The sequence below is a fragment of the Caretta caretta genome, chromosome 6 (assembly GCF_965140235.1).
Source record: "Caretta caretta isolate rCarCar2 chromosome 6, rCarCar1.hap1, whole genome shotgun sequence".
Classification (NCBI taxonomy): Eukaryota; Metazoa; Chordata; order Testudines; family Cheloniidae; genus Caretta; species Caretta caretta.
The window spans coordinates 69,763,492-69,775,994 of NC_134211.1; the positions used below are offsets into that span (position 1 = coordinate 69,763,492).

The following is a 12,503-nucleotide window of genomic DNA, read 5'->3' on the forward strand; positions in this document are numbered from 1 at the left end:
AAATCTGATGGCACCTCCTTGTATTTTGACTTATGAATAACCTAAAACTTGACCTAGGGGCACTTCTGTTAAGTACTACAGACACCAAAGTAGACTCAAGCTGCCTGAGCAGGCCCTCGTCTGCTCCCCCCAAACTTGCACAGATGCATGAATAACAGACTTTCAACACAAACACCCACATGCTGGGCTTTTCTTTCCCACCTGGTTCATTTTCCTCTTGAGGTGTTAGATTCAGATGAGGTTTTGGGATGGATTTAGAAATGCACTCATCATTTTGGCTGAAACATACACGCACATGGACACACAACCCCCAGGTAAGATTGGGAGAGGCTGCTAATGGGTGCACTGGTTACTCACTTTAGGAAAAAGATTCTGCTGTCTCATTCCTCATCGACCCGGGAGGCAGCAGGGCTCCGATTTCCCCACCCAATCTCTTGCTGGTTCTTCCCCAATACAGATTTCCCCCATACCACCTTGTAAGGAGTGCTTTATGTGGCCACTTCTTTCAGCCTGACAGACATTTTCCCCAAACTACTGCCTTGCTCTCCTCCCGTCCTAAGGTCTGACACCGCCCACCTGAAAACAGATTCTTCTACTCTGCAGAGGTATGTGGTGTCCAGATACGGCTGGCTTTCCCTGAACTGAACCAACTACCACATTACCCCACCATGACCAAAAGGAAGAGCCTCTGCACAAAATCCCCATTCAAACCAACAGAGGCTTCAGGAAGATTTGAAATCAGGCTACTGCCTGACATCCTCCTGGTTCCAGAGCCAAAAGATCTGAAATTGCACCTCTCACCTGTGTGCCCAGCCAGCTGCACCCATGAATAGCGCTTCTTGAAGGGGCTGATGACTGGCAAGTTGACCATCGTTTTAATTGTATGCCATGATTTTTTCTGTAATACAGAGGAGAAAAACAATTAAACAGGGCAACCTCTGAAATGCCACCATACCTGTGATGTGCCAAGCACTCTGACACGTGTCCACTCAGCTCCACTGCCCCCTGCCTGCACTATAAATGCCATAAATGCCCATGGGAGAGCTGGCACTACATCCAACATGATCACCGCTGAAGAGATGGACGTCAAGCTGCGTGGGCTATTAAAGATACTTGATTAACTTTAAAAATAAAGAAAAAATGCCCCAAAAAACCCTGCCAGCCATAAGAAAACAGCCAGCAGGAAATTTAAAAGTGGCACTTTGTGATGCACATGGCATAGGCCTGTAATTCCCAGCGTGGGTATACTGAGGGTATGTCTACACTGCAAAAAAAAAAATATATATATATATATATATATATATATATATCCCACACGAGTAAGTCTCGGAGACCAACTGACTCAAGCTCATGGGGCTTGAGCTACAGAGCTAAAAATAGCAGTGTACCCATGTTCCCACCTGAGGCAGAAGCCCAGGCTCTGAAACCCAGTGAGGGGGTTGGGTCTCAGAGCCGGGGTTCCAGCCCACGTCTGAATGATTACACTGCTATTTTTAGCCCCTGGGCTGAGCCCCCTAAACCCGATGCAGTTGACACGGGCTCTGAGACTCGCTGATGGGAGAGGGGAATGGCAGGGGTTGCCGCATAGATATATCCAGACATACACCAGGTCTGCTCAAGCTAATGCCTAAAAATAGCAGTGTGGACATGGCAGCACGGGAGTCGGGCTAGCTTGCCAAGTATGTATCCAGGGGGTTAAGCAGGATTATACTCATGGGGCTAGTCTGAGCCATCACCCACACCACAGTGGCCACACTGCTATTTTCAAGCAGAGCTCGTGCATTTATGTCTGTGTGCACCGGGAATTACACCGCCCAGTGGCTGTGTAGATGTGCCGGAGCGTTAGAACCACAAGATGCTCTTGTGAGTACATACATATTCATACTCACGCACACCTGAGAAACGGACACAAGAGGCCCAACACTGTAAGTGCCACCGGCTCTCCCACGGGCCTTCAGTCTTGTCTCATAGGCCCAATGCTCACCAGCAGGTGTCATGGGCAGAGTTTCAGAGGTACAGCTACCCTTATTTCAGTTCTGGGGTAGCCAGTCCCCCTCTGGCGCCCGCTTAAAGTAGGATATAGAACCTTTTCCAAGTTGTGGAGTTTTCTCTCGTCTCCTTCTCCCCCTCCCCCAACCTTGTTACATTTTAACAAGACCAGTCATTGCTACTGCCACCTTGCTCTGTCACCTGTGTGCAGCTGCTCTGTTTGAATATCATAGCCGGCAGAAGGGGAAACAGAGCAGCTGCTGAGTGGACGCTCAAAAGAAAATAACCTTTAAAAAGAGAAGCCAAAAATGTCTCACCCTCTGGAACTGAAATGGAGGTGAGTAAGAATAATAATCCATCATAACATTTACACATTTATATAGCACTTTTCATCTTGAAGGATCCCAGAGTACTTTGCAAACTAGATGCACAGGAATCATTTCACCCAACACTGAAATGCAGCCCCTGCAGGACACAGCAGCTGTTTAACAACCCACAACAAATCTATACAACATATGCTACTCAGCCTTTTGGCTAAGATCAAGTGGAGCCTAAGATTCGGGTGTGATTTTTTTCAGATGGCTCCCAGTGACTCCCGTGGAAGCAGATTAGGTCTATGCCAAACACTTTGGAAATTCCCATCTTTAATATCTACTGTATCCTCTATTGGGGGATTTTAGCTTACAGTTGCAGGGGAACTGATCCATCTCTAACTTCTATGATCCAAGGAAGTTAAGAATATAAAAATTGACACTGCAGAAAAAAGTCTGTAAGCAGAATGTACTTCAACAGCAAAATTTAGCCTGCCCATCGTTTTCCACCCATGCTCTTTAATCTTGTTTATAATAAGGTCTCCTCTACTTATGTTGGTCAGCATGTGAATGAGAAAACACTAGGGATGACTTACAAGTGCAGCAGGAAGTAGTGTTGGTGATGCAGTAGGTAACCCACTTTCTTCAAAGGGCTTGTCTACACAGGAAAGTTATATCAATTTAAGGAAAGGTATGAATTTAAACACTATAGTTATACCAGTATAACACACACACACACACACAACATGGACACTCTTATTCTAGCAAAAGAGAGCCTTTTCCAGTTTAGCTTATCTTGCTTTTGCAGTTTAAGCTAAGCCCCCAAAAGCCGCTCTTATTCAGAATAAGTGTGTCCACCCGGGGAGTTATACTGGCATAACTTTAATGATTTAACTATGCCAGTATAACTGGAAAGTTACCCACGTAGCAAGTCCTTAGTCAGTACTAAAGAAATGTTCCAGAATGATGTTAAGGGATTAGGGTAACCAGATAATAAAAAACTGGGACAGGGTGGGTAGTAATAGGCATCTATATAAGACAAAGCCCTGAATATCGGAACTGTCCCATAAAACTGGGACATCTAGTCACCTTAGAAGGGACGTGGTGTTGCTGAAGGTGTTCTCTCTCTCAGAGGATACATAAAACTGAGGTCTTGGCCATTTGGGATCGTGAAAAATACAAAAGCACTTAATACAAAAGCAGGGATATTATCCAAACTGGAATTTGGCTAGAACACGGGGGCTAACTACACTCTGCAAGTCTAAATTCCCCTGCAATTTCCAGTGGATTTCATGTTCTTCATTATTTGTCCTAAACAATTCTATAGCACTACGGTGTTTTAACAGCAGCTGAACTCCCTCCCAGAGATGGCTGCACTGCAGTGGTAGGGAAAATTATTCTTATATACAGTTTATAAACTGCTGTGGAATCCTTCTGAATGAAAGGTACTATGTAAATGTAAAGATGTTTGATATTAGTATTATTATTCTTCAAGTACACAATGTAGTATCTTTTTTCTGTAGAGTCTACTTTCCGGCTTTAGCTGATAACAGAAGCACTCTCTCCAAACAGCAACTACTCTTCTGTTTCCATTAGACACGGCCAAGGTTCTCAATTAGCAATCAAGCAGTCAAAATCAAAGGGCTCAGAAGACTCCCTTAGATACAGCTTCCACAGAAATCAAGCTTTTGGATCCACCTCAACTTTCAGTGTAGAGCTCCCCTTTTCTTACCTCATCCCCCAATGAGAAATCAGCTAAGCCCTGCACCCCTACCATATAGGTCACACACTCATCTTAATGTCCCACCTCTAACCCTGAATGCCGTCTGCTAATGATTCATAATACACACTGTATCCAAAAATGTTGAGAAGCAGAGCTTTTCTAGGAATGGACGTCAGCACTCAATGTACACAGCACATTCCAGTGACTTTCTCTCCTCCTCCCTCCCACCCAGCCTGAAGCAGCTACAGTGAATGCTTGCACTGTGGGCGTGAAAGAGACACAGCGGGCCAAATTCAGCCTTAGCATCAGCAGGCATAGCTCCCATTGACTTCAACAATAACTGCACCCACTTAGACTAAGGCGGATTTTCATCCGATGTGTTAGGGATGCGCCTGGAGTAAGCACTTGCCTGTCAATTTATCACAAACACTGCGCAGACACTTCCCTCCAAAGGAAGAGAAAACATGGCGATCAGGCCATCAAGGAGAGGACTGCTGCTCTGGAATCGAGAGCTGACACTGGATGTTACCATCAACAGGGGTTTCCACTGGTGAACTCTTCCCCTCTATCCCCCACTGGAATTTCTAGAGTCCAGCCTCACTGAAGTGTCTCTGCTGGCAAGCAATAAGGGTTGAGTGCTCTTGGAGTAGTGGTGTGAGTATGAGAGGGTTAGCAGAGTGTGGGTCTGTTGTGGGAAGAATCTTTCTCACTTCTATTTCTAAAGCAGGATCTCTTCCTCTTTGTCAGTGATGGTTTTACAAGTTTTCAAAGCACAGCTTCATGCAGCAATGGGAAAGGGGACTGTAGCCACTGCTTAACACACGTGCCCTCTCTTGCGCCATCTATGCTCCCTTATCCCTCTGTTCTTCTAGGTACCTGATCGGTATTCTATGCTACCTGTACACATTCAGAGAAGTTCCAGTTTCCCTACACCTCTACGACCTAAGAAAGGGAAATCTTGGCTCCACTGATTCACTTTTATCTACTTCATGGGATCAATATAGCTCATCAATAAATTAAAAGCCCCCAAAAACCAACATCAGAATTGGAATCTGTGAAATTATTACCTACTCATGTAGGGGGCATAGATAGCCCTAAGCAGAATGCAAGGGAAAATAGGGGGAAATTCCACATAAAAGTTTGCTGGGTTTTTTTCCATTTTTCAACAGAATGTCAATTTGAAATTTACCAACCAGATCTAGTGCCTAAGCAACTTAGTCACAAGCAACACAAAAAGAATTGGTCACTAAAGCAATAGAACCATGATATAATTAAGTTTCACATCTTCAGCAGACAGATCTTACCAAAATTTAGCATGGTGATAGTAAACTTTAAAAACGGGGATTTGAAAAATAAAAAGAGGAAGCCAGTCAAGGTGGTGTGGCTGAGCTGGTTAGGTCCTGAGATGGTGTCGCTGGGGTGTAGATATGTGGGCAGAGTTGGCATCGAGGTTTGTTGCATGGATTGGTTCCTCAGTTAGAGTTACTATGGTGCAGTGTGTCGTTGCTGGTGAGAATATGCTTCCGGTTGTCTGTGGGCGAGGACTGGCCTGCCTCCCAAAGCCAGTTCATTTGCAAATTTGCCACCATCAGCTCAGGATTAAACAAAGACTGTGAATGGCTCGCTAACTACAAAAGCAGTTTCTCCTCCCTTTGTGTTCACACCTCAACTGCTAGAAGAGGGCCTCATCCTCCCTGATTGAACTAACCTCATTATCCCTAGCCCCATTCTTGCTTGCATATTTATACCTGCCTCTGGAAATTTCCACTACATGCATCCAAAGAAGTGGGTATTCACCCACAAAAGCTTATGCTCCAATACGTCTGTTAGTCTACAAGGTGCCACAGGACTCTTTGCCACTTATGCCTGTGTATAACTTTCCTCACGCAAGCAGTCTCACTAACTTAAAGGCTACACATATGCACAAGTGTTTGCAGAATCAGGCCCTACTGAAACAGCGAACGTAACTATACAAAAGTGCCGGCTAATACTCAAAGTAAACAAATGGAAAAACACTCTCCCACCCCCACCCCCCAAGATCTGTCAGTTAGGTGTTACTTGAAACTATTGTAAGAACTCACGCTACATAATGCAAGCCTACACAAGCCCACAAAGAGCTATTATGACAGCAAGAAACAAAAGGAAGGGGGAAGATTTTCTTTATAATCTTTTTTTAAACTTTTATAGAAAGAGAGAGATTAATTGCCATCCATCATCACTTATACTCTGTTCCCCTCTTTACATCATTTGGGCTGCTTGTGTAACTTTTAGGCCCTGGTCCTGCAACTAGATCCATGCAGGTGGACCTTGGTCCCACACAGAGCCCCCCTGGCCCCAACGGGGCTATGAAAAAGGCATAGGGGCACTCCCATATGGATTCAGCTTCAGAAGCAGGACCTATAATTGTTAAAACATTAAAATGTTGGTCTCAGGTTAATACTTAATAGAGAAGTGTTCACATGACACAAATCACATATTGTGAAACGGGCACTGAGTGCAACCCTCGCTGGAAGTCTCTGGACTAGAAGCTAACACTTGAATGTGCATGTAGGAGGCTAACCTACCTACACATCACTGGAGTTGGCCCTAGGATTGCAAAATAATAATAATTTTTGACATTAGAAAATGTAGGATAAAAGAATTGCTCAGACCATTAACAGAAACAGCATTCTATAAGCAGGGAATGGGTAAGTAATCAGGTACTCATGAAGAATATGATTGCATTTAGGGACCAGTGCTGTGTTTCATGTATATGCATATTACTCATACTCCAATGTCTTTTTTCTTCTTGTACCCACTTCGTCTTTCTCTTCTGCTCTTCTCATTCGTCCCTCGCTCTCTTTTTCATTCAAGTTCATTATGGGCTAGACTCTACTACCCATATTCATTCTGGGTAATGCCTTACTCTGCAGGTAGTCCCACTGAAATCTATGGAGCTATTCATGAAGAAAGGTACCCTTCATTGTGAATAGAGTGGCAAGATCTAGCCCTGTGTAATTTAGTCTTTATTAATATTTGTACTGAAAATTATAGCTCTTTTGAACTTTGCATACTTTTTGCAGTTTTATTATATTTACTTACGTTTTACTGTATGTACATTTCTTTATTTAAAAAAAGGTAAAGTTAATATTTATTTTTTTAGAAAAACAAGTTTATAAATCTCAATAAAAATGATTTAACCGTGTCTTAAAAAACCCAACTCCTTAACTCTTTTGAGAACATCACTTTAGGTTATTAAAAGTGAAATCATTCTGAAATCTACTTTATTTTTCATCATTCATACTGTTTATTTACCTTTTGCCTGTAATTCAGTTTGGATGGTGAAACTAGTCTCGTCAGTTTCATTTTGATTCTAAGCATTCTCTCTTTGTAGTTCTCATGTATTAGCTTAATGCTGCAATGTTGGACTTGCAAATGCACAAAACCGAAATATGGAGCCAAACTTACAGAGTTTTTTTGTTTTTGTTTTTTTTTTTAAGAAATTAAAACTAATCAGGTCAAATTTGGGCATTGGCCATCCCACTGCATATACGTCAATCAATTAATACCTACAGTCACCCCAAAAAGGTTTCTAGAGAAACCCACTGTGACCAGACAGTTGCCAAGTCCAGGCAGGCACTAATCTAATTTAAATAAACTGCAACTATATCTGCCTACTTATGAGTGACCATGACCAATTCACTGCAGCATTATACCTGGCCATAAAGATTCTGATGAAATAATTTTTTCATTGAAATTTGCCAATTTGTCAAAAATGAAGTGTTCCATAGAGACAGTTCAATTTCAACAAAACTCCTCTGGATTCCAGGCAGGATTCTAATGATTTCCCACCAGCTTACCCACCCAGCTCCCTGCCTGCTGGGAAGCCCGGGTTTCCAGAGTCCATGCCTCCACGACAGCTGACCAGGTGGACTGCCTCAGAGCCTGACTCCATCCCCTTTTGAAATTTGTCACATAGCAGAATACCTTTCTCTACCCAATTCTAGTATAACAATGAATTTGTATTACCAAGGGAGATAGCCTCTGTGTTCTTTCAATCTTGGGCTTACCCACATTACTTGTCATTCCACACCCAAGGAGTTACCTTCTCCTGCAGTCATAGAACGAGACACTTCTTGTTCACTTCATTTCAAGTTTCCCAACCCTGCCTTGCCAAGGGACCACTTTCTGCTGGGTAAGAAGAAAAGCTATGTAGTGTAATTGCTAGCTCTTTCTTGAGAGTCCTAAACAGATTCTATAAACTCTTTGTCAACTTTCATCCTAAATTCAGCCCTACCTCCCTCCTCCCTCAAAGATTGCTCACCATCTTTTGCAAATATCTCTTTGTAAATCCCATGTCATCTGCTGTACAAAGATGTTTCTGCAATGTTCATAGTCATCCCAGTTATGCGCGCAGGGGAAAAGTGAGAAAAAAAGGCACTGAGATTGACCCTGGATCAAACCCACAGAGACAGACTGTATTGACAAAGTGTTGCCCAGCTGCAGTCATGGAAGTAGCAAGTCCTACACATTTGCTTAATCCTGCTACACATGTGTGCAAGTGCACAAGCCTCAGACAAAAGAAAGAAATGCAGCAGCTGTAGCCAACTCTGATTATAAAAGAATTACATTTATTAGATATTTTTTCCCTCAATAGGTACAGACCAGTTAAGTAAGGTGACAAGTTTGCAAGGTCAGATTTTAGGCCCTGGAACAGTTTTAGTATACCAGATATAGTGAGTAAGATTTTGATCTGCCTTTGCAAATGAACTTCTCAGATATACAGAAACAAGTTAAAACCTTCTCCTCACAGCCTATTAAGATTCCAGGACTTTGTCCTTTATTGTCCAAATCAGAAGTGTTTATAAATTAGGGATCCCTCTATGCTCTGAGAACTGGAGATACCTACAGGACTAAAATACACAATGAGGCAGAAATGGAGAAAGAGGGTTGGGGACAATGGGGCTCTGGCCTTTCTCACATACTTGCTGGAGGGCAGCATTGCTACCCCATGTTTACGGGGAAATTTTGCACTTGGATATGGAAGTGGCTCCCGCAGAAGTCAATAGGGGCCCTGGGTGAGGAAGTGAGGAGTACAATTTGGCCCACAGCTAAAGAGCATAATGTCCAAAACAGGAAACAAGTCTGCAGACACAATCTAGGGCACTGTTTTTTTCTGATTTCAGTAGTCAATTTCCCCATTTTGGCCCCTTATTAAAGGATTCCAGCATCCAGGGTTGAGGAGCTACTAGCTGCCAAGCACACTGCCCACTTGTTTGTATCAAATATGAATTACAGATTTCGACACAAAAATCTTTACGGGTAGGATGTGAAGGAGTAAGTCAATAACAGGAGTGCCACCAGGGCAAGCTGACAAGACAATGTGAACAAACATGCACACACACCTCTTAAAAATCAAGGCTGCAAGCACAGCAATTGAACCAGTTCCCAAGCCAGGGCAGGGCTTTCCCCACAAATAACTGGTTATTACCACAGCTTGCTCCTTCCCGTCACTGTGAAAGATAGGAGGATAAGAAAGAGGGATCTGGTACACAAAAGAGGAGAGGATTATTCCTCAGCAACCCTCCCAGTTGAGCCTATTTGACACCAGACAACGAGGCAGGTAGGCCTAGATTCAAAGCTTAGTCTACTATGCAAAAAGAAAATGAGTACTTGTGGCACCTTAGAGACTAACCAATTTATTTGAGCATGAGCTTTCATGAGCTACAGCTCATTCCTACCTACATGCCTCCAGCTTTCACCCTGACCACACCACACGATCCATCGTCTACAGCCAAGCTCTGCGATACAACCACATTTGCTCCAAACCCTCAGACAGAGACAAACACCTACAAGATCTCTATCAAGCATTCTTACAACTACAATATCCACCGGCGGAAGTGAAGAAACAGATTGATAGAGCCAGAAGAGTTCCCAGAAGTCACCTACTACAGGACAGGCCTAACAAAGAAAATAACAGAATGCCACTAGCCGTCACCTTCAGCCCCCAACTAAAACCCCTCCAACGCATTATTAAGGATCTACAACCTATCCTGAAGGATGACCCAACACTCTCATACACATTGTAAGGAGAGTGGTCAGTTTGGATGAGCTATTGCCAGCAGGAGAGTGAGTTTGTGTGTGTGGGGGGGGGGGGGGGGGGGGGTGAGAAAACCTGGATTTGTGCTGGAAATGGCCCACCTTAATTATCATGCACATTGTAAGGAGAGTGGTCACTTTGGATAAGCTATTACCAGCAGGAGAGTGAGTTTGTGTGTGTGGTTTTTGAAAAAAAAAAAAGGGGGGGAGTGAGAAAACCTGGATTTGTGCTGGAAATGGCCCACCTTGATTATCATACACATTGTAAAGAGAGGTTTCAGAGGAACAGCCGTGTTAGTCTGTATTCGCAAAAAGAAAAGGAGTACTTGTGGCACCTTAGAGACTAACCAATTTATTTGAGCATGAGCTTTCATGAGCTACAGCTCACGAAAGCTCATGCTCAAATAAATTGGTTAGTCTCTAAGGTGCCACAAGTACTCCTTTTCTTATTGTAAAGAGAGTGGTCACTTTGGATGGGCTATTACCAGCAGGAGAGTGAGTTTGGGGGGGGGGGGGGGGGGCGGAGGGTGAGAAAACCTGGATTTGTGCTGGAAATGGCCCAACTTGATTATCATACACATTGTAAGGAGAGTGATCACTTTAGATAAGCTATTACCAGCAGGAGAGTGGGGTGGGAGGAGGTATTGTTTCATGGTCTCTGTGTATATAATGTCTTCTGCAGTTTCCACAGTATGCATCCGATGAAGTGAGCTGTAGCTCACGAAAGCTTATGCTCAAATAAATTGGTTAGTCTCTAAGGTGCCACAAGTACTCCTTTTCTTTTTGCGAATACAGACTAACACGGCTGTTACTCTGAAACTAATCTACTATGCTGACTTTCATCTGCATAGTGAGGCACAGAGCCCTACAACAGAAAATCTACTGGAATTTGGGGGTTGCAGCTGTAAATAATGGGCCACATCCTGAGTTATCGTATGTCACTGTAGCTCCATTGACATCAATGGAGCTAGGGGCCAATTTACACCCAGCTGAGGATCAGGCCCAGTAACAGCAGCCCACTTTCTGCCATTGGATCAATGCTGCCCCAAGAGTGGTTGGCACTGACCAGAGAAGAAGTAAAGTCAGGGTGGCTGGATGATGCACTGATTCAAGCACATCACTGAGCAACCTCAGCAGGTGGGACACCTTTGGAGCCCCCCTTCCCCTCCCCCCAGTGGAATCCCCAAGGGAGAGGTGGCAATATCAACACTGCCTACTTTCCAAATGAGTGAATACCCCTGGGGTGCAGGGGTGCCAGCCACAGCAGGGAGATTTAATCTACACCTCCCCTTGCCAACATGGCTGATTTTAGCACAAACCTAAGGAAGAATGGATGGCATAGAAAAAACAACAATAATTGTGTGTATTATAGGGGCATCTCCCTGATCAGTGTTGCTAATCAGACCACTAGGCAAAAAGTGTTACTGCAGCTCAACCTCACTCTCTCATTCTCTCTCTCTCTCTCCCCCCCCCCCCCCCCCCCCCAACTTGTGAAGATATTAGCAGACTGCACCCAACCCTTGATGCTTCCGGTTTCTGCACTCAGCCATAGCTGAAGGACACAGATGCTCACATGTGCTTCAGCAGGTGTATCCTCTGTCTGGCGGGTTCTGATTTCCTGTTTGTACCACAGTCAGGACAGGCTGGCTAGTCCTTCAGAGTGATGAGAAATATTCAGTGATATAAGCCAAAACAAAACCAGAAACAAACAAAAAACCCTTGCAAGACACAAACTTCGCGTCCCCATATTTTCCCCTCCGCCATGACTCACAGTGCATTACTTAGCACAGTGCATAACCCCTTTGATGTGCTGCTTTTAAGAATGCTTGGCAAATCTGCAGAACACTCACAGTGACTACGGAGAAGCAGGACATTCAGGAAAGAAAAGCTGGGCAATACGAAGGGGAGAGGAATCGATGTTTAGCATGGGGCAGAGTTCCTAAGAGCATGTTATCTCCATTCCCAGCACACACCTGGATTCATTCCATAATTCCAGTTGCACTTTCCCTTTCCACACCAGAGAAATAGTAGAGCAGAGGCCCTGCTAGCTATTTTGTAATTCTGGAACACTACCTGCTCCCTGAACAGGGCCTAGGGGTAAAAATTTGCTGAATTATTTAATTTAAGATTCATAAATAAATTATTATAATCTCTGGATGCATGTGTAGCATACAAATAAAACTGACAGGTTTCGACCACCTTCTCCTCCAAAGAATTACTTCAAAACCACCAACTTAATTCACCCCACCATTACCCTCCTCAAATAATAAATGAGCCTTACGCCATGTCCTCATGGTCAGCAAACTAGAGTACTGTTGGTCCAACAGGGAAGCAAGCTCCAGAGCTGATGGCCCTTCGTCATGTCTCTAGTCCCCCAGAGATCAAATGTTGGGACTGTTTGC

General features: G+C 43.9%; 1 protein-coding gene across 2 annotated transcripts in view; it reads right to left on the reverse strand.

The window, feature by feature from the left end:
* ITPKA (inositol-trisphosphate 3-kinase A) overlaps positions 1-12,503 on the reverse strand; it is a 50,699-nt gene that overhangs the window by 16,326 nt on the left and 21,870 nt on the right. For both annotated transcript variants that reach the window (XM_048853209.2, XM_048853211.2), the window contains one exon: positions 802-898. In XM_048853209.2, the coding sequence (XP_048709166.1) occupies positions 802-898 (97 nt within the window). The remainder of the gene's footprint in view (positions 1-801; positions 899-12,503) is intronic.